This window comes from Macaca fascicularis, chromosome 2 (assembly GCF_037993035.2).
Source record: "Macaca fascicularis isolate 582-1 chromosome 2, T2T-MFA8v1.1".
Lineage (NCBI taxonomy): Eukaryota > Metazoa > Chordata > Mammalia > Primates > Cercopithecidae > Macaca > Macaca fascicularis.
Window position 1 is genome coordinate 126945171 of NC_088376.1, and position 21666 is coordinate 126966836.

Below are 21666 nucleotides of genomic sequence, written 5' to 3' on the forward strand. Positions count from 1 at the left end.
GGGAAGCAGCCGGGGAGGCCCGGGGCTTCGGGGAGGGGTCTGGAAGGCCGAAGCGCTCGGGCGAAGCGGCCGGGGCAGGCCGAGGGGTTCCCGGAAGCGGGCTGGGAGGCCAGGGGTCTCCGGGGAGGCCGAACAGGCTGTGCAGCCGGCGCGGGTGGCGGTGAGCGGGGCCTCACCGTCAGTCACGGCTCCCATGGCGTGCGCGGCGGCGGCGGCGGCGCAAGCTGAGGCGGCGGTTGGCGGCGGCGGAGGTCAAACTCCCACAATGCAGCCGGGTAAACAGCCATGGAGGAGGAGGCGGCGGCGCCCGCGGCCGCCTGCTCCGACGCCTGAGCCGCGCCGCGCCGCCGCCGCGGGACCCCCGCTCCCCACGCTCCCGGTACTCCCCGGGGGCGGCCGCGGCCGGCGCGAGTTGGGGTGAGGCTAGGCGGCCGGCGGCGGCCCCGGCTGCAGGCCGGGCTCCCGCCGCCCCCCTTGCAGCCCCCGCCCGGCCCACGCCCAGAGGCCGCCCCGGAGGCCGCAGCCAGCCGCCAGGTGAGCTCGCCCGGACGCCGCCAGGGCTGCGGGGACGCGGCGGGGGCTGCGGGCCGCCCGGAGTCGGGGCCCCAGCTCCTTCTCCGGGAAGGTGACTGCGGCCCCGCCGCCCCATCCAGGGTGACGCTGCTAGGGGTGGGCTCGCTTCCCTGGGGGATGGGGAGGGTGACGGGGACGCCAGGATCCGGCTGAGCCCGGGAGAGGCGGGACTAGGGGTACAGAGGGGGCGCGTCGCTGGGGGTCCCCTCGAAGTTGGCGCCCACTCGCGCTGGGGCGGGTCTCGAACGCCGGCACTTGCGCGGGGCGCGGCCGGCAATCAGAAAAGGCCCCGGGTTCCAGGTCGCGCGGTTCCGGCCCCTGCGGCCGCCCCCTTCCTTCCTGGGCTCGGCGGGTGCGGGAAAAAGGGTGAAAGAGAAACTTGGCGACCTCCCGGAGGAGTTCGCGGAGCGACCAGGAGCGTGTGCCCATCGTCCTCACCCGGCACCCAATTCCACCACAGAGTCGGGATCTCGTCGGTGATCATGATGGGGTGCTTTTATTTATTTTTCTCTTTGATTTTCAGAAAATGTCTCTGTGACTGTCCCTATCTTAAGGGGAAGTTGAAAGTGGGGGCGGGGGTGCTCAATGAGAAACGTTGCCTTGTGTGTAGTTGTCTGGAGCACACTGCAAATTATATGGGCATCTCTTTTCGAAATCACTTTGACTCAACTTCGATAGCTTTCTCGTAAATGGCACGTTTAGGTGGTGAGAGGTGGATGAGGAAACAGGCACCAATACAGCTGATTTGACCTCCAGTGGGATAGATACGATTAGCACCAGGATCATGTCTCAGTTGACACAGGTTTGTTATTTTATTCAGTCATATCGTTGTTTTCCAATTTTCCTGTCCACTAAGTAGATCTTGCATCTTCATATCCAGGATGAAGAAGTTGTGTGGGATAAATTTGGTTGTTTCAGTTTCCTTACTAACTTTAGGTACATTATCCCTGTTTTTCCCCCAGTTCTTTCAAAGAGGAGAAGCTGCAGATGCAAATGTATTAAAGTGAAGTGTGTTTAACCTCTAGCAAGAAATATGTACAATTTTAGTCATATTATATGAGACCAGTGACTTCAATAATACCATTACAGTGCTCTCAAGAATTAGCGCTCAAGAATTTAACTTTTGTCACAAAGACAAAAATTACTTTATGTGAAGATTCTGAGATGTAACTTGCCCTCCCCTAGGGTGTGAAGTTTCCCTGACTTTGAAAAAATACTGACCTAAACGCTGGCTGTAGGTGCGCATCAGAGCCTGTTCATCTCCTTTGTTAGGAGACAGGGCACTCTAAGTGAAGAACTGTTTTAAAAAAATCTTAAGTACTACAAATTGTAAACGGAAATTGTCAGTTGATTGGGGTTCACAATACCAAGTTGCATTTTGGTGGGGATAGTTATTTAGAAAGTAATCGTCATGTGGTGAAATGTTCTTTTTTAAGTGTTTCTTAATCTTATAATACTGATTTTTGAAACATTTCTTATATACTGATTTTAAATAGTATCTAGCTATTTAAAATAATCTTTAATATTTTCATGGGAAAGTATCACTGTCCCCTGTAACTTAAATTTTCGTGAGATATTCTGTCAGATATTCATAGATGGAGTGCTGTTCAAACATTTTTATAAGTTCATTTGATAACTTATAATTTTGTTGGATGATGCTAGAAATTTTCTAGAGTAATAAGACGAAGAGGAATTTGAAAGACTTTAAAGTTTGAGCTGTACCTGAAAATAAACATTCCTGAAAGTTATTTTATTTTATTTTTTTTGAGACAAGCTTCCTGTGTTGCCTAGGTTGGAGTGCAGTGGCACGATCATCAGGGCTCACTGCGGCCTGGAACTCCCGGGCTCAAGCGATCCTCCCACCTCAGCTACCAACTAGTTGGGACTACAGGCATGTTCCATGATGCCTGGCTGTTTTTCATTTTTATTTTTGTAGAGACATGATCTCACTATGTTGCCCAGGCTGGTCTGGAACTCCCGGGCTCAAGAGATCCTCCCGCCTCAGCCTCCCAAAGGGCTGGGATTACAGGTTTGAGCCATTGTGTCCAGCCTGAAAGTGCTTGACTCAAGTGGTGAGAAACACATAATTTGAACCTTTATGAACTCTAAAATCTGCTTTGTCAGCTACATGATTTTACTTGGAATTGCATTCACACAGATCTATTCGTTGAACATTTAAGAATTGTCTTTTCATCATATTGTATATCTCGTGTATATGAGAGAACATCTTTTAGTAAACATTAGGAGTGGTCTTCTTTTTACATATTAACCTGTTGATGAATGTTAAAGTAGCAAAGACTCAAGTCCTTACCCTTCTAATGTTTCTTCTTTTCAAGGAAGATGTTTATGGGCAGAAACACAGAAATGGAAGTAGCAGATTTTAAGAAAACTGATTCAGACTTTGAACTTGTATGATCTTATATTTATTGATTTATTCGAGTCATAAGATTTCTGTTTGTTTTTTTTTTTAGAATATGAAAGACTAGTTAAGAAAAATTTGTGTGTTTATTTGATATTTACTTTCCGAAAATATAAAAAATGATGAGAGAGCTAGCTATATGGTCTTTATTCTGGGCCCGTGAAATAATGTAAGGATTTTTGTAATATGCTTTTAGAACAAGGGTTATCCTGGGGGTCTGTGACCCTCCAAGCGTCGGTTTCAGGGGATTCCTGAACTCCCTGTAGTTGTGACCAAAACTTTTTGTATATGTGTATTTTTCTGGAAGAAGGTCTATAGTTGTTTTAGAAAAGAGATCCAGGAATTAAAAAAAAATTAGAGACACATCTTTTTATTGAATAAAATGGAAGTTAGAAATCTTTTCTTTTTTCTTTTTTCCTTTTTCCTTTGAAACAGGGTCTCACTTTGTTGCCCAGTCTAGAGTGCAATTGCATGAACATGGCTCACTGCATCCTTGACCTCCTGGGCTCAAGTGATCCTCCTGCCACAGCCTCCCAAAGGGCTGGGATTACAACAGGCATGAGCCATCACAGAATGACCATTTTAAAGAGAAAAAAACATTTTTGAAAAGTAGATCTATGTGCTCATTACTTGCCTTTTAGAGTTATCTTCAGGCTGGGCACAGTGCCTTACACCTGAAATCCCAGCACTTTGGGGGACCGAGGCGGGTGGATCATTTGAGGTCAGGAATTCAAGAGCAGCCTGGCCAACATGGTGAAACCCCATCTCTACCAAAAATACAAAAAAAATTATCTGGGCGTGGTGGCATGTGCCTGTAATCACAGCTACTCAGGAGGCTGAGGAAGGAGAATCACTTGAACCCAGGAGGCCGAGGTTTCAGTGAGCTGAGATCACGCCACTACACTCTAGCCTGGGCGACAGAGTAAGACACTGAAATAAATAAATAAATAAATAACGTTGTCTTCAGACTTAGAGGCACTTCCATTTTATTCCCACAGCAAAGCACTGCCTATCAGTTGATAAGCCAACCTGGTCTGACATGCTAGTCCTGCATGCACTGTGGCTGTATTTTTAAAAAATTATATCCAAAAATTCAGACCAGATAGTTCGATGGTAGATAAGCAAAGATTTGATCTTTACACCAGCCCTTGGAGCAAATGGGTCTTTCAGCTCCACTCTCTTCTTTCCAGAAAATGTGAAATTTGACTCAGAGGGAATCATTCTAAGAAAATGTGTTTGTGCCTTGGCAGGACAGTAGAACATGATTGGGAAAACACAGTTTGAGTCAAAATAGACTTAAAATTCAAATTTGGTTTCCTTTATTCACTCTAGCTACTTACCCTGCTTAACTCTTCAGTTACTCATCTGGATATGGCTAACTAGTACAGTTGTCGCAAGGCTGGCTAGAAGTTTCCTGTATAAAAATCTTAGCTCCTCTTTGGCCCACAAGAAGGACTTATAAGCCGGATTTGGGGAACCAGTAATAAACATCTGAGGAAACATGTATATTAATTGTATAGGATAACAAGTGTATTATTTCCAAATTGGTGTGATGAAGATATTAACACTTAAAACATTTTTTTTTTTAAGAAAAAGATTTTCAAAAATGAGTTAGGATTGAGTCGTCCCCAAATGTAGATATTTAGAGGAAAGTGGAAAATGATGGTTTATTTAGCAGAGTGGAGGACATGGATGCTGCTGGGCAGGAAGAAACAATAGCCACCCACCAGCATTGTATTTCTTTCTGTGGGCAAGATTCCATTTAACATTTTCTCTTCACTTATAATCTGAATTAAAAAATTAAAATACTGCACATGTGCTTTATAGTCCATCACTCCTAAAAGTGCTTCACTACTCCTTTCGTTTTGAGACCTTCACAGGTAACCCAAGGAGTTCGTGGGTGGAAGTTACATTTATCGCTTTAGTTCTTTACTTGTCTAATTCTGCTGGCATTTAACCCAAGGAGTTCATGGGTAGAAGTTACATTTATCGCTTTAGTTGTCTAATTCTGCCATCTTTAAAATGCCTTCATAGTTGGGTACATGTGTTGATTTTTCTCAATAGGAAAGGGTCTGGCAGTACTGAATCATATTTTACTTTAAATGCTGAAGTAAGAGAGGGCATTATGAGTCAAAAGAAAGTGTGAGATATATAAATAAAATACTGTATAACGCTTATGGCCATAAAAATAAACTTGCTTCTACTATTTCTGTAGTTTTTCCCTTTCCTGTCATTTATTTGTGGCGATCATTTATGCCTTCTTCCCTTAGGTTGGGAAATGGTTATGATCACAGGCTTTAGACTTTGAATATGGCCTTGATTCTCATTTCCTGAGCTCTCTGGTTGTGTTTAACTTGGTCCAGTCTACTTCTCTGAGTCTAGAGGAGATGACCATTAAATGGGATAATAAATGCAAAAAAATTTGCTTAGTCCTAGGCCCCTAGTAAGTACTCAGAAAGTGGTAGCCATTTTGAAGATAGTTACATTCTCATCTTTGGAAGGAGATATCATACTTTTTTTTTTTTTTTGAGACGGAGGTTCATTGTTGCCAAGGCTGGAGTGCAGTGGCATGATCTTGGCTCACTGCAACCTCCGCCTCCCAGGGTTCAAGCTATTCTCGTGCGTAAGCCTCCCGAGTAGCTGGGATTATAGGCATGTGCCACTATGCTCAGCTCATTTTTGTATTTTTAGTAGAGATGGGGTTTCGCCATGCTGGCCAGGCTGATCTCGAGCTCCTGACCTCAGGTGATCCACCTGCCTCGGCCTCCCAAAGTGCTGGCATTACAGCCGTGAAGTACCGCATCCGGCTAGAGATATTACACATCCTTTTAAAGAGAATACCTTTATTCATCCTGGTTCCCACTTAAACCTTCTGGAACCATCTTACTTTCAACTCAGAAAAACCTTTTACATTTTCTTGTTATCATAGGCAGGTATCCCAACATCTTGACAACCTATTGGACTTTTCCATTATTCTTAGCTAATGGGGTTGCATTCTCTATTGGCCTGACAGGTTATATCAAAATCTTGGATATGTCAGGGGCCAAACCAACAAGCCTGTACAGGTTTGGAGCTGTGATCCATTAAAAAACTATGTGATTTTATAGCCTGGAACAGAGGTCAGCACATTTTCTGTAAAGGACCATATAGTAAATATTTTTTACTTTGCCAGCCATCCAGGTTTCTACACCTACTCAACTCTGCCGTGATAGCAGGAAAATGGTCATAGATATAAATGAATGGGTGTGACTGTGTTCCAAGAAATGTTTATGGACACTGACATTTGAATTTAATACAATTTTTATATGTCACATCATATTTTATTTTTTTCAATCATTTAAAAATGTAAAAGTCATTCTTAGCTCCTGTTGTATAAAAATCTTAGCTAGATTTGGTCCATGGGCCATAATTTGCAGAATCCTTGCCTAGAATATTAGATGGATAGATTTGTGGCTTTGCCAAGCAACCACCCCCAACACATGGACACACACATATGTGTGTGTGTGCTCACACGCTGCTGTTTTATTTAGCATACTCTGCTTTTGGTATGGCAGTTTGATCTAATGCCCTCATCTCTTTGGATAGGATGAAACTTTAGTCAATAAGTTGTTATTAGTCATATTGTGTGGCCTTTACTTCTTAGCGCATGCATGATTCTGTCACCAGTTAATTTTATTTATTGTTAGGTGTTCTCACCTTGCCCATTTTTTAATAGAGCTTGATGATTGGACCCTCTCAGATGTGATGGTTTTTGAAGGCAATCGGTGCTTTTGGAGCTGTCTTTTGCTTAATGTTCCTGTTAATCCTTCTTTGCCCTGGAAGGGAAGTAATTGATACTGGCCCCTCAAGCTGCTAACTAGACATTCTTACCCTAAAGGAAATCTGTATCCTAGTCTTTCCCATTCCCTTTCTGCATGATGTTTGGTTCTATAAAGCACACAAAGATTCCTCTTGTGTTCTAACCCCTGGAGATTAGCTCCAGGATTGGCGTGTACAGAGCATGTAGATATATATGTCTGTGTGTAATTTCATCCTGCCATCACTGAAGCTCTGAGGGCTGCTGCTTTTAGTTTCACCTTTTCACTCTCTCTACCTTTCTCTCCTGGCCATTGTGTAAGGATGCAGATTTGGTGACCTGATAACTGCTCTAACTGATTAGTTTATTTTTTGCTTCCTTTCCTGCTTTTCAACATTCTCTACTGATTTGCTTATTTTGCAACAAGTACACTCTTTTTGGAGTTTACTTTTTCAAAACAACATTGTGCTGAAAATAAAACCACTAGAAATTATTTGGGTATTGTAGGATTTTTCCCCCTCCAAATGTACAGCAAATACAGTATAAGAGGCATGAGTCAGTATTTTAGATAGAGATAAAATGCAATTTTAAAAATTGCCATTTTATATATAGATATTAGAGATGTAAAATGTGTTCTTTTAGCATTTAAGGATTTCCTTCTTGTTAAAAAAAAGTAAATTTTTTGTACATATCTTTTGGATGACAGTTTGAGCAATATGAACCCAAAGTCATTACAAAAAAAGAAAAAAAGGTAAATTCACATCTAGGAATTTAAAGAAACAGTTGGTGAAGTATGTACAGATGCATGTACCAGACTGCTCACCTCTCCTTTAATAATAACAAAACATAGAAAGTGATCTAAATACCTATTGATGAGGGATTAAGTGAATTAGGGTCTATCCATGTAGTGGAATATGCTGCAATCTTTAAAAAGCATGATGCAGTCAATATTTATTCGTAGAAAAAAGGGTATATAATGAGACTGTGTATAAGATGGAACTTTTAGAATAGGATTTTGGTCATCTTTGAAGTGTATGGAAGAAAATGCCAGGAGCAAGAATTGTTACGGGGAGAATCTGTTTTAATTATTAAATTATAATCTAAAACTATAATTTTGATTGTTAAACAGATTATTATAATCTGTTTTGTTTTTTAAAAAATTAAAAATCAAAACAGATTATAATTTAATGCTTTAATTAAATTATCAATTAAATTGTTCCTTTTTTTCCTTAGCCAGTTACCTTCAAATGCAACTCAACTTTATTTGCACCTGCATCTTTGTGGTTTAACTATGATAATTTTAGCAAATTTTCACTTCAGTTATTTTGGCTTTGGAGTATGTTCTATGTCCTATGCCCCTCATTCTGGTAGAGATACAGTTCATTTTTATATGAAATTAGAAACGTAGATCTAGCCTTGAAGAATGAGAAACGTAACCACATCTGGCTGTGACATAGTGACTTTTTGTGGACTTTGGGCCTTAGAGTTTGTTATAGGAAAATTTAGGAAGTGAATAGACTATAAAATATAGAAATATTACGATAATTCATGAAGCATGTCTGTCAGTTATCTATTGTTAACTACCCATTCCAAAACTTTGTGGCTTAAAACACATGCCATTTTATTTTCTCATAATTAGGGCAGAGCAATTCTTCCATTGGTAGTACCTGGCCTGAGGTCACTAATGTGGCTGCAGTCCTCTTAAGTCTTGAGTCAGAACTAGTTCGTCAAGCTGGGATCTCTCTCTGAGCTCCACATAATCTCATCTTCTAGCAGCCTAGACCAGATTTCCTCAGGTGGAGGCACTGTTTCAAGAGGATGAGAACTGGAAGGTTTCTGGAGGCTTAAGCTTAGGAGTCACAAAGTACCACTCTGCCATATTCTGCTAGTCAAAGCAAGTCACAAGGTCAACTCAAATTCAAGGGATTGGACAAAGATACCCCCTCTTGATGGCAAATGCTGCCAAGTCATATTGCACAGGATAGCCTACAGGAAATTGTTGCAGCCATCAACCTATGTGCCAACTTGCTTCTATTATATTAACTATGTTTGTTTGCCATGGCTGATAAAACTGCTCTGAGGAACAGTGCTAAATGGTTTCCTGTGTTATCTCTTGGGATAACAGCTCTACATGTAGGTAGTATTATCCCATTTTAAAGGTATGAAAAGTGAGCCTTAGAAAGGTTAAGTAACCTGCCCTAGAGCTTTTATCTAGTTAGGGACAGATCTTAAAAGTTAAGGAAAATTTATCTCTATACCAGTGTTTCTTAATCCCATCACTAAAGAACTTGCATGGGGGAGGGAGAGAGGAAGGGTGGGAAGTGGGGGCAAGCATGTTTTTTAAAATCTCAAAATCCATTATCTTAAAATTTTACATGAATTTTGTATTCTACTCTATAATGTATCCCTTTTCAATGTAAAATTAATGGTTTAATTGCCAATCAAATTAAAATTTTTCCCCCCTAGTTTTTAAGAAAATGCAGTTCTTCTAGACACAGTATAACAGCTAATCAGCCAGAGATCTTTGGTTGTAAGCAGTAGGAACTAAATCTGACTAAACATAAAAAAAAGAAGTTGCTGGAGGGATGTGGTGACAATAATGCCAAAGAATCAGGCTTCAGAGTGAACCAGATCTAGAGCAGCTTCAGGGATCCAGGTAGCAGGACTCAGTAGACAGTCTTCTCAGGATACAGGAGAGCTAACCTCTCCAGCAGTTTTTAATCCCACTTTCTACTGAGAGTGTATCTTTCATGCCCAGACTGGGTCCTAGCAGGTGCCTTGGTTATTGCCTCACTCAGACAGTACCCTTTAGGGGAGTTGTCATTCCCCAGCAGTGGGAATTGATGGAGGGCAGGTAAAACCAACAGTTATTTACTATCTGAACATTTGTGGGCCACTCACTGTGAGTGGACTTGGTTTAGACGTTGTATCACATATAAGCGACACCATAATGATCCCTGGTTCACCCCTCTCCTTCCCAATCCTACATCCAAGGGTTTTGTTTTGTTATTGAAACAAGCTGTCTCTCTGTCACCTAGGCTGGAGCGCAGTGGCACAGTCATGGCTTACTGCAGCCTTGACCTCCTGGCCTCAAGCGGTCCTCCCACTGCAGCTTCTTAAGAAGTGGGGGATACAGGTGTGTGCCACCATACCTGGCTAATTAAATTTTTTTTTTCTTTTTTGTAGAGACTCTGTTATCCAGACTGGTCTCCAATTTCTGGGCTCAAGCCATCCTCCCACCTTGGCCTCCCAAAGTGCTAGGATTATAGGCATGAACCACCACACCTGGCCCCAAGGGTTCTTAAACCCCCATCTTTAAAAGCATTCTTGTGGCTCTACACCGTCTATTTCCATTTAACCTTACTGGTACTTACCACTTTTAAGTGCAGTACTACATGTGTTTTTTACATGATAATCTTTCCTGAAATATACATTTTTCCTGATTTTTAAAGAAAAGCATATAGACTCTAACCATTTGTTGGTAACAGAGTCACTATAAACATTTTTATCCAGTGTATAGTGATCCCCTTAGAACCCAGTGAGATAAATAAAGTTTATGGTCTCTGCACTAAATTTTCTCAAATTTCTCTGCATTTATTTTTCTGTCTTCTTATGTCTAAGTGCTTTCACTGTAACTTTGCTAATACTTTGAAATAAGCATGTTCGACTTTATAGCTTATAGGCTGAAGGGGCAACCTACATTTATTTGGCCTTTGTAAGTATGAGTTAAACCACACTTCAAATGATAAAATGCTGTACATATACAGTGTGATTTTATGCAGAGCATTTTCGTGTATGTCCTCCTGTTTCATTGTATATTCCAATCCTTTGAAGTCAGGGAAGAGGAAATATTTTCTCTATTTTTCAGCTGAGGATAAGGTTTAGAAAGGGTGATTTCCTCTCCAGCCTAGGACTATTGCAGAACCTAGGTGTTCTGATTGCCCATTGAGGGTGATTCTAGAACAGTGGTTTACTAACTGCAGAAGCCCCTTTTCTGGATTCTGAAGTTTCCAGGCTGAACTGGAGATGGGTAAACTAACGTTTGGCCTCATTTGAGTAATGTTCCCTTATTGTAGTGACATTGGTGTGCGTCTTAGTCTGTTCAGGCTACTCTAACAAAATACCATAAACTGGGTAGTTTGTAAACAACGTACCTTTGTTTCTTACAGTTCTGAAGGCTGAGAAGTCCATGATCAGGGCACCAGCAGATTCCATGTCTGATGAGGGCATGTTTCCTGTTTCATAGCTGGTGTCACATGGTGGAAGGGGCAAACAAGCTCCTGGGACTCTTTCGTAATGGCACTAATCTTATTCATGAAGGTTCTGCCCTCATGACCTAATCACCCCTGAAAAGGTCCCACATCCTATTACCATCACTGGGAGGGTTAGGATTTTATTTTATTTATTTTATTTTTATTTTTTGTAGAGATGGGGTTTTGCCATGTTGTCCAGGCTGGTCTTGAACTCCTGAGTGGCAAGTGATTCTCCCACCTCAGCCTCCCAAGTAGCTGGGACTGCAGGTGCATGCCATCACACTCAGCTAATTTTTTGTGTTTTTTGAATAGACAGGGTCTTGCTATGTTGTCCAGGCTGGTCTTGAACTCCTGAGCTCAAGTAATCCTCCTGCCTCAGCCTCCCAAAGTGCTGGGATTACAGGTGTGGGCCACTGTGCCCAGCCTAGGATTTCAATGTGTGAATTTGGGGGGACATAAACATTCCGACCATGACAATGTGTAATGATGGTGTCTAGTAGTCACCTTGGTAATTAGTAGCTGCTGTTGTTTATTCTTGCCTTGGAGGCCCAGCATCTTTTTATTTCCCCACAGATAGCCAGTTGAAGAGCTGATTTACCCCATCTCTTCTTGCCACGATTAGCTGGGTTTGAAGTACCTCTTGGGGCCCTTGGATCTGGCCTTTTTTACTTCTTTACAATGTAATTACCACCTTGTGATATAGTCACTTGTCCTCTCAGCCCCTGGACTCTTCTTTTAAATGGTCCTGTCTGTTTTCTGCTGACGGGTCTATCGCTACAAGAGGTTTTGAGAGAAGCACTTGACACTTTTGTTTAATTAAGGTCTCCATATAGTTTTCTGTTAATAGCAGGGTTGTCTGTTAGGCTCTTTCCCCCCATTACTTTTAAAGTTTCATTGTAGTCTGGATCATAAACTTGTCTGTAGTGGTAATATGGTGGTTCTTGTTTGGCCAGACCATTTTGTAAATAGACACATCCCAAGACTTCTGTAGCTTTTGGAACCTTGTTCTGACATTTAACACTTGTTTTAAAGTTGTCTTTTTCTAATTTGTTTCAGGCACTGATTTCTACAGCTTCTAACCATGTTTTGATAAGCACTAGTCAAAAAACTATTTTTTCCTCTTGCATTTTTTTGTTTGTTTGGTTTTTGTCTTATGGTTTTTGTAGATACTATGAGCCTTTGGAATCCTTCAACTTAATTCTAAAAAGAATACGAGTAAAGTTCTACATTGAAAAATAAATATTTTTCATTTCCTTATACTTTTTTCACTGGCATTTTAAAGTTTTAGCATACTGAACACAAAGGCATTTTTAGTGTTCTGGCTGCTCTAAGAGGAGAAATTTAAGGCTCCATTCTCTGTGTCCTCCATTCCCTACCCTATTGATTATTATTATTGTGGTAGTTATAACTATAAATCATTTGCAGATCGAAGTTAGAAAAGAGACCATTTGCCATTACATTAAGACAGTTTAAAGGAATCGCTTGTTCAAATTTACTAGCTTCCTGAAGCTAGTAAAGATGTTTATGGTTTCCAAGATTCCCTGTTAATATATTTCAACACTACAAGACAGTGAATAACACATGTTCAGCTATTATAGATTATGAGGAAAGCTAGTTCCTAGAAAAGATTTTTCAGTACTATAAATGGCACTAAACTGAAAAATCAGTTGTAATAAACAGCGGTCCTGATCTGATAGTAGGCAGGTTTCTTGGTGTGTCTGTTCTTTTAGCTAACGGCCAGCAATGAGTAGCTTTCTTTTCCATAGATCTAGTGTCAAGTATTAATCAGCTGTAGACTGGAAAGTTTTTATTGGCTAGCATTTGTAGTGGAGGAAACACTAGTTTGTTTTATCTGTCTCTTAGCCATATAACTGCATATGATATCATCTGCATGGCGTTCTTACAGAGAGAAATAGTTGTATTTTCTTTTTTTTTTTTTTTTTTTTAATTTATTTATTATTATTATACTTTAAGTTGTAGGGTACATGTGCATAACGTGCAGGTTTGTTACATATGTATACTTGTGCCATGTTGCTGTGCTGCACCCATCAATAGTTGTATTTTCATTTGTGGTAAGAGTACTTCAGAATATTAAAATAGTGAACTTTGACCTTGAAGTATCTAAATTGTCTCAGTTAAGATTGTGACGTATACTGGAAAAAATTTACACCTTAAATTCAATTTAGCATTCTTGTTTTGCACATTTTGAATGGTTTTTTAATTTAAGAACAAAGTCCATAGAACGATTGTACTATTGAAAAATCTTAAATCTCAAAAGCTAAGAAAGGTAATTTAGATTTTAAGTTTCAAGAATTACATAAATTTGGGTCTTACAGAAAAACTGAAATTCCTGAATACTTACAGAGGTTTTTGTTTAAAATTTTTTTCATGATTACAGAAATCATAAGTGTTTGTAGAAAACTCAGAAACTTCCACAGATAGACGGAAATAAGTTACTCATACTTCTACTACCTAGAGATATCACTATTAACATTTGATGTATATCCCCCCAGCTGCTTATAGAGTTCTCCAATAAAATATACTTTGAAATGGTATGCTTAGAAGTAAGGGTAGAAGAGTGGTAGAAATGGGTACATAGTGTGAGCCAAATTTTGTTAATCCTACTGCTTGTCAGACTGCCCGCTAGGTGTTGCCTTCAGGCTGATGAGAGCTGCCTGGCCCTTTGGCCAGCTTTGGCTGATTGGCAGCAGAGCATCTTTTCTTAGACAACTGTCTATATCTGTCTGTGTCTGTCTTTATCTTAGCAACTGTTTCTTGTCAGCTCCAAATGCCTGCTGGTTGCAGAGGGAGAGGTTTGGGGTCCTTATTGGAGTGACTTATTGATATGAGCCATAAGTTCTTATCAACCCCCCGGAAAAATTCTTTAAATCCGCTCTTATTCAAAAGAATGCCCGAATATTCACAAATATAGTATCCTTCAGATTACTTGCACCAAGTAACAGCAAGGTAGAGTATTTACAGACTCCCAGGTGATTTCAATTAACATCTAACCTCAAATCCGGTCGCCTTGGTAAGAGAAAAATCCAGAGAAGGAGCTCAAAGCAGATTATAGTATAAGCATATGCCAGTCCTCTCTTGTGGAAAAAGAAAAGTGCTAATCTGGTCAGAACTGTTAAAGAGACAGGCAAGGCTGAGCACAGCAGAATTCTCTCATCCTGTTCATCTTTTGCATTAGTGCAGAAGAAGGATTTATCCCAGGATGAAAGAGAAAGAAGGAAGGATGGCAGGCAGGTGGCTAGTAATAGGAGATGGTTGGTTCTCTTCCTGTCTGCCTGGGCTAGTGGTAAGCAGGTCCTGGGTCTGAAAAACTAGCAAAGTGAAGTGACACACAGGGCAGCTTCCCCAGGCAGTGATACAACTTCTTGGTATTCAGTGTGAAAATACAAAGCTGACTTTGATTCCTTGCCATCAGCCAGAGGAAACCCAGGAGAAGTAGGAGGCAGTGGCATCTCTTTGTAAACATTTTATTCTTGACAAGTAACAGACTCCTATCTAGAGAATTGTAAGCATTGGCCCCTCCATTCTGCTAGCTGTCTTTCAGGAGCACTCTCAGTATTCTCCTGCACTGACCAGTTTAAAAGGTGTTATTTCTGCTCCCATGCAGTGCTTTGTGTGAAGGAATTAATTTGCAAGATCAATAACCATTGTGATAACTGCTCACATGCAAAAGAGAGATTGCTGATTTTACAGGTGTATGGTTTGCATTCTTAGATCTGGCAGGAAACAAAATCCAACTCAGACGGTTTAAGAGACTTTAAGTGAAAGAATTATTTTCAGAAGGATGGGCAGAGTTCAGGATGACATGGGTTTCTGTCACCTAGAAACTAATAGCAATGGCAGGCTGTTGTCACTGCTAGGTCTGAGGGAGCAAAGAGAAGAAATAGTGTTACTGGTGTCTAGTGAGAGCTGGGGCCATAGTGGATGGGCTGTTAAACAGGAGCTATAGTACTGGAGGGATTCAGCCACTGCCAGAAAGGGAGCCCAGAGCAGGGAGGGAACAAGGAGGGAATATTCTCCTCTCTGACTTTTTTCTTTGCTCTTTGATCTTTTTCCAGTGCCTCCTGTTGGCCAGACTTACCTCGAAGCTGGCCAGCAGGTGAGTCTATGATGCTGCCCATAGAGGTCAGCCTCTTGGGACTCAGCAGGGCCCAGAATGGTGGAAAGTTGGTCCCGGGATGGAAAGTGGATCAGACAAAATTATTACCATACCCTATAGCATATTCTTAATCTCACTTTCATAGTTTTATCTCATCATCCTTATCTCCTGAAATCCCAAAATAAATCTTAAAGCATGTGAACTATTGATTATGACTCAGTTCTATCTTTTAATATAAATAGCCCAAAGAGTTACCCTACTCTTATCAGAGTAATTAAATATTCAGAGAGAGAATCTGAACAGTTCTCAGAAGAATTGGAAAATCACTGAAAGACCTTCTGTTGGGGCATTTTGTTCTTGGCTAAAATTAAACTAACATTTAAAAAATACGCATATGAACTGTACAAGTGATTTATCTTAAAATATAAAACTTGTACTTTTAATGACACTTTGCTGAAATGTGTTTTTCATTATTAAGGTTAAGGTGCAAAAGGAAAGTGCAACTTAAGTCCTTATGCGTTATCCCTTTAGTTTTTTTTTTTTTTTTTTTTTAAGATAGACTCTGGCTCTGTCACCCAGGCTGAAGTACAGGGGCCTCCTGGGTTCAAGCAATTCCCCTGCCTAGCCTCCTGAGTAGCTGGGATTACAGGCATGTGCCACCATACCCAGCTAATTTTTGTATTTTTAGTAGAGATGGGGTTTTACTATGTTGGCCAGGCTGGTCGCCAACTCCTGACCTCAGGTGATCTTTATAAGGCAGAATGAATTAGCAAAAAGATTCTTATCCCACCAATCTAGAAATACAAGAACAGATGTGGCTGGGCGCGGTGGCTCATGCCTGTAATCCCAGCACTTTGGGAGGCCGAGGTGGGTGGATCATGAGGTCAGGAGATCGAGACCATCCTGGCTAACACGGTGAAACCCCATCTCTACTAAAAAAAAAAATACAAAAAATTAGCCGGGCATGGTGGCACGTGCCTGTAATCCCCGCTACTCGGGAGGCTGAGGCAAGAGAATCGCTTGAACCTGGGAAGCAAAGGTTGCAGTGAGCCGAGATCGCGCTACTGCAGTCTACCCTGGGTGAAAGAGTGAGACTCCGTCTCAAAAAAGAAAAAACAGATTTTTAGCTTATCAAAATAGAGTCTGTTTTAGTCCATAACTTTATTGAGTTTTGAGGTTTGAGACATGGGAAGATGAATATTTACTCTATTCTCCAGAAATTTATGACCAAATAGTGAAAAGAGGTCCACACCTACCTATAATAATCAGTGCTTTAATAAAAGCATCAGCTGTGGGATTAAAAAAGAGGGAAAAGTGACGTAGTCTGTCTTTATCAGAGATTCTTTCAGACAGGTCACAAATATTAAAAGGCTACAGTTGCCGTGTCCTAGAAGTACAAATGAAAAAAGTGCCAAATAGCCCTGACTGAAGGAGTTGGTGTCAGAGTGAGCCTTTCACTGCTGTTTCAAGGGCAGCCAGTCTTTTGGTGCCTTTCCATTGCCGAAAGGAAGCATGATATCCAAAACTTTGAACAGATCTTTTAGTGGTCCTCTGATCTGGCCCTGCCTGCATCTTCTGTCTCACCAGATGCTCTGCTTTTTAGTTCCTTAAACTTGCCATTCTTCCTCAGTGTCTTTTCTACTGAGATTTCATTTGTCTGGGGTGCTTGCTGCCACCCTCATCTCCCTAACACCTTTTTGCCTCCTTTAAATGCCTCCTCTTCACAGAAGCCTTCCCTGACCTTCTAGATAAAAGTCAGTGACCTTGTTACTTGCTTTAAAACCCTGTGTGTTCAGACACCCTGCCCTTCTCATTCAAAGCACTCTTTTAATTTATTTGTGTAAAGATTTTATGGCTTTCTTTGCTACCAGAAGTAAACAACATGAGAACAGCGTTCATTACTGTCTGTTTCACAACTGTCTCCTCAGTGCCGAGCATGGCGCTCAATAGAGACTTGCAAACAAAGGAAAAAGAACTGGTTTCAACCCAACCCCTACTACTCACCAGTTGTGTGACCTTTGGTGGTTTGCTTCTTGGAGTCTCAATTTGTTATCTGTAGAATGGGAATAATGATGATAATGGCTATCATTTATTGAGCACTTACTTAGTGTGTGCCAGACTGCGCTTTACTTGCATTATCTTTTCAATTAAACCCCATCAGAGAAGTGAAAAGATTTTCTTTTCTTTTTTTTTTTTTTTGAGGCGGATTCTTGCTCTGTTGCCCGGACTGGAATGCAGTGGCACAATCTTGGCTCACTGCAGCCTCCGCCTCCCGGGTTCAAGCGATTCTCCTGCCTCAGCCTCCTGAGTAGCTGGGATTACAGGAGCCCGCCACCACGCCCTGCTAATTTTTGTATTTTTAGTAGAGATTGGGTTTCACCGTGTTGGCCAGGCTGGTCTAGAACTCCTGACCTTATGATCCACCCACCTCGGCCTCCCAAAGTGCTGGGATTACAGGCATGAGCCACCGTGCCCGGCCGAAAAGATTTTCTTAAAGTCACATAGTTTGAAAATAGAAAACAGAATTTAAACTCTGGTCTGTTTAATTTAAAAAAATGGATTGCTCTTAGCCATGCCTTTTTGTGATTGAGTAGTACCAATGCTGAGAATGCCAAGGTTGAGGAGGGAGTAGGTTGGGAATCTCTTAAACCATTTTAGGGAATCAGTATGGGAGTAGCTCTGCCTATTTGAAGAGATAAGTGACCTCTAAACTGATTTCTCAAGAAGTTAGTTGAGTCTAGAAGCGACCTGAAGTGCAAATACTCTTAAGAGAACTTTTCAGTGTGCTGAAAACTGGCCTTGTTCATTGTGGTTGGAGTGTTCTTTTTTTTTTTTTTTGAGACGGAGTCTCGCTGTGTCGCCTGGGCTGGAGTGCAGTGGCACAGTCTCAGCTCACTGAGAGCTCTGCCTCCTGGGTTCATGTGATTATCCTGCCTCAGCCTCCCGAGAGGCTGGGATTATAGGTGCCTGCCACTACGCCCCGCTAATATTTTGTATTTTTAATAGGGATGAGGTTTCACCATGTTGGTCGGGCTGGTCTTGAACTCCTGACCTTGTGATTTGCCCGCCCCGGCCTCCCAGAGTGTTGGGATTACAGGCGTGAGCCACGGCATTCTACAGGGCTAAGAACTATAAGGTTGGGCCAGAGAGTAAAGGGACTTACAGGCTGCTGGGCCAGGCTGGGCCAGGGAGTTACTTTCTGCTAAACACTGTGGGGAGTCTTTGATGGATTTTATTTATTGTTGAAAATATTTTGGAAGCAGGAAGTCCCAATTTGTAGTCCATCTTGGGGGCAGAAGTATCCAAAGCCCTTCTCTCAGTTTGCATCTCTAGTAAAGAACACATTTAATTATTTCATTCTGCTGCACCCAGTGTGATGTTGTTTGAAAAGGCACCAGCATTGTGAGGTGAGGAATGGATTTTTATGTTTAGTTGCAGCAGTATAATTTTGCTGCTGCTATTATTGTTTTCCTTTGGGGACAGATTGCCTAGCCCAGATGGATGGCAACCTTACACAAGTTACTTCACGTCTCTAGCCTGTTTCTCATCTGGAAATTAGAAATAGTTAAAATATCTATCTTGTCAGCTTGTCGTGCAACATTTACACAGTGCATGGTGTAAAATAAACTTTTAGACAACATTAGCTGTTACTGTTTTTAATATGACCTATCCATTCTGGCCTTCAACTCTTTTTTTGGGGGGTCGGAGTCTTCTCTGTCGCCCAGGCTGGAGTGCAGTGGCGCAATCTTGGCTCACTGCAACCTCTGCCTCACAGGTTCAAGCAATTCTCATGCCTCAGTCTCCCAAGTAGTTGGGAATGCAGACACACGCCACCATGCCCAGCTCATTTTTTTGTATTTTTAGTAGAGATGAATTTCACCATGTTGACCAGGCTGATCTCGAACTCCTGTCCTCAGGTAATTCACCTGCCTCAGCCTCCCAAAGTGCTGGGATTACAGGTGTGAGCCACTGAACTTGGCCTCTGGCCTATGACTCTTAAATGAATGTGTGTTGTTTATTTATCAGACAGGTTGATTGGGACGTAGGTACTGACATTTTTAAAGATCATGATTTTAGGATCTTACAAAGTAAAGCTGGCAATTAAGAAAGGCAATGAACACCTTAGTGAGGCAATTTTGGTGTTTCCTAGGTGTGTTTAGGATGAACACATAGATGAAATGCATAATATGAACATGAGCCAGTACTTAAAGAGCCCGTGGTGTGTGCCAGGACTGCGTTTTCCATGCATTCTTCCTGAGAAGTAGGTTTGATTATACAGTATTTATTTTACGGATGAGGGTTATGATCTTTTCTTTCTAAGACGTTATTAGACAGCTATAGACGTGGACACTAAACCATGTGCTGCTCCAAAACTTTTTGAGCCTTCAGCATTGTGTAAAGGCTTGACTTACCTTCCATCAACTTGAGCAGCTCTGCTGGAAGGGAAAAATGGAAACAGGGCCCTTAATTTTTTCTCATTATTGGATTAATTGGAAGCACTAGGCATGGTGTGCTGCCTGGTGCATAGTAGAGGCTCAGTAAATGTTTATTGAATATAAATCTGAATCAGTCCAAGTGAAAAAAAGATAGAGAAAAGCAGTATTAGCAGTATTAGATCCTGGCCCCAGCCTGTTTTCTATTTTAAAAAAGTCTGAGGTCACCAGAGATTTTATTTGCATAGTCCATTTGTTAATATTGCAGATTAATGGTTGAAGGCTGAGGTGAAGAATTGCCCAGTGTGTGTTGCATGGGATTAACTCCAGTCTGGGCAATTTAGTTATGTCTAGAAATCTGTTCACTTCCCACTAGGTACCCCTACTGCCCAAGAAGCTCCAGGCGCTGTGCTTGTGTTCAGCTGATTCATTTATTCCCAGTTAAAAAAACAACAACAAAAAAAACCTAGTTGTAACATTAAAATATGCAAATAGGATAGGTGTAACTATCCTAAAGAATCCTATATAACTATGCTATTTAAACATAAATAGGAAGGTGTAACTGCCATAAGTCATCACTAGTGTATTTCAAAGCCAGATCTGATTGATATTTCTATTTTCCCTAAGCTCAGGTAATTAAGAGTTGACACCAAGGAAATATCATTTAGTATTAAGGGGAGAAAAGAGGATACCTTATTGCATAGAATAGCAAACAAGTGGCATTTAATTCTAGATTTCTTCTCCTTTCCCCCAACAACAGAAAAAATAAATATTTTTTCCCCTGGGGGAACTTGATTAGGATATTTATTGACCCTGTCAAACCTGAAAGTCAGATGGTAGCCGGATTACCAAGATTGATTGATTACCAAGCATCCTTTTTGTGATTTATTATTTTATTCCACAAAATGAAGATACTTGAGATAATTTTGTTCATTTACTATAGAAGTAGTTCATGTAGAAATTTTAAAGTGTCAAACATTAAGACCCAGTGTCTAGATCTTGGTTTCTAATACCATTCTCCATTAAAAGGAGATTCTGTGCCTGGGACAGGGAATAAACAATATGAGCCTGTAATATCTTCTAGTTCCAGAAAGTAAGAAAATAACACACGTAGACACACACACATTCTCTCTCTCTGTCTCTCTCTCTCTCTCCCTCCCTCTCCCCGTCTCTCCCTCCCTCTCCCCGTCTCTCCCTCCCTCTCTCCCTCTCCCCCTCTCCCCCTCTCCCCCTCTCCCCCTCTCCCCCTCTCCCCCTCTCCCCCTCTCCCCCTCTCCCCCTCTCCCCCTCTCCGCCTCTCTCCCTCTCTCCCTCTCTCCCTCTCTCCCTCTCTCCCTCTCTCCCTCCCCACATACAATGATGGGGTATGTCAAAGGGACCAAAGAGACAACTGAAAGAGCTCCCAAAGGTCAAACCTAGAACAATTTGAACAGCTAAAAAACATAGTATTAGATTGTAACCCAATATATAAAATAGATGTAAATAAAATATATAGTGTATATATATATTTAAAGGCTCATATAAATATATAAACAAATAATATGTGATATAAAATCATAAATATCCATGAGGCCCTACTGGTATAAATAAATGATTGGATAAATAAGCAAATGGGAGAGAATAGATAAATCTTTAATATAAAAGAACTCCAAATGATTTATGCAGATAATCTTCTCTCAAGGAGATGGAACATCACTGCCAATCTTTTTTTTTTTTTCTTATTTTGGAGGGGGGGTGTCAGGGTCTCCGTCTGTCACCCAGGCTGGCGTGCAGTGGCACAATCTTAGCTCACTGCAGCCTCTGTCTCTTGGGCTCAAGATGTCTTCCCACCTCAGCCTCTGAGTAGCTGGAACTACAGGTGTGTGCCACCATGCCCAGGTAATTTTTATTTTTATTTATTTTTATTTTTTTAATAGAGATGGGATTTCGCCGTGTTGCCCAGGCTGGTCTTGAACTCCTGGGCTCGAGCAATTCACCTGCCTCAGCCTCCCAAAGTGCTGGGATTACAGTTGTGAGCTACCGCACGCAGCCCACTGCCCATCTTTTGAATCTGAGCTGTGCCTAGTGACTTCTTT

At 41.4% G+C, this 21666-nt stretch overlaps 2 protein-coding genes across 14 annotated transcripts in view; one reads left to right on the plus strand and one right to left on the minus strand.

Annotated features, from left to right (window-relative positions):
- Positions 1-219, minus strand: part of THOC7 (THO complex subunit 7) — a 29892-nt gene extending 29673 nt beyond the window's left edge. For both annotated transcript variants that reach the window (XM_065540895.1, XM_005547529.2), the window contains exon 1: positions 177-219. Coding sequence is in view for 1 of the 2 variants with exons in the window: in XM_005547529.2 (XP_005547586.1) it covers positions 177-195 (19 nt within the window). In the remaining variant the exon portion in view is untranslated. The remainder of the gene's footprint in view (positions 1-176) is intronic.
- A 43-nt stretch (positions 220-262) lies between these two features.
- Positions 263-21666, plus strand: part of ATXN7 (ataxin 7) — a 141203-nt gene continuing 119799 nt past the window's right edge. For 8 of the 12 annotated variants that reach the window (XR_012431310.1, XR_012431311.1, XR_012431313.1 and 5 more), the window contains exon 1: positions 263-534. The gene's annotated coding sequence lies outside the window, so the exon portion shown is untranslated. Of the gene's footprint in view, positions 535-908; positions 1064-1275; positions 1376-21666 lie in introns of those variants that run through there. The other 4 variants (XM_074032612.1, XM_045385911.3, XM_074032616.1 and 1 more) reach the window with 2 other exon arrangements.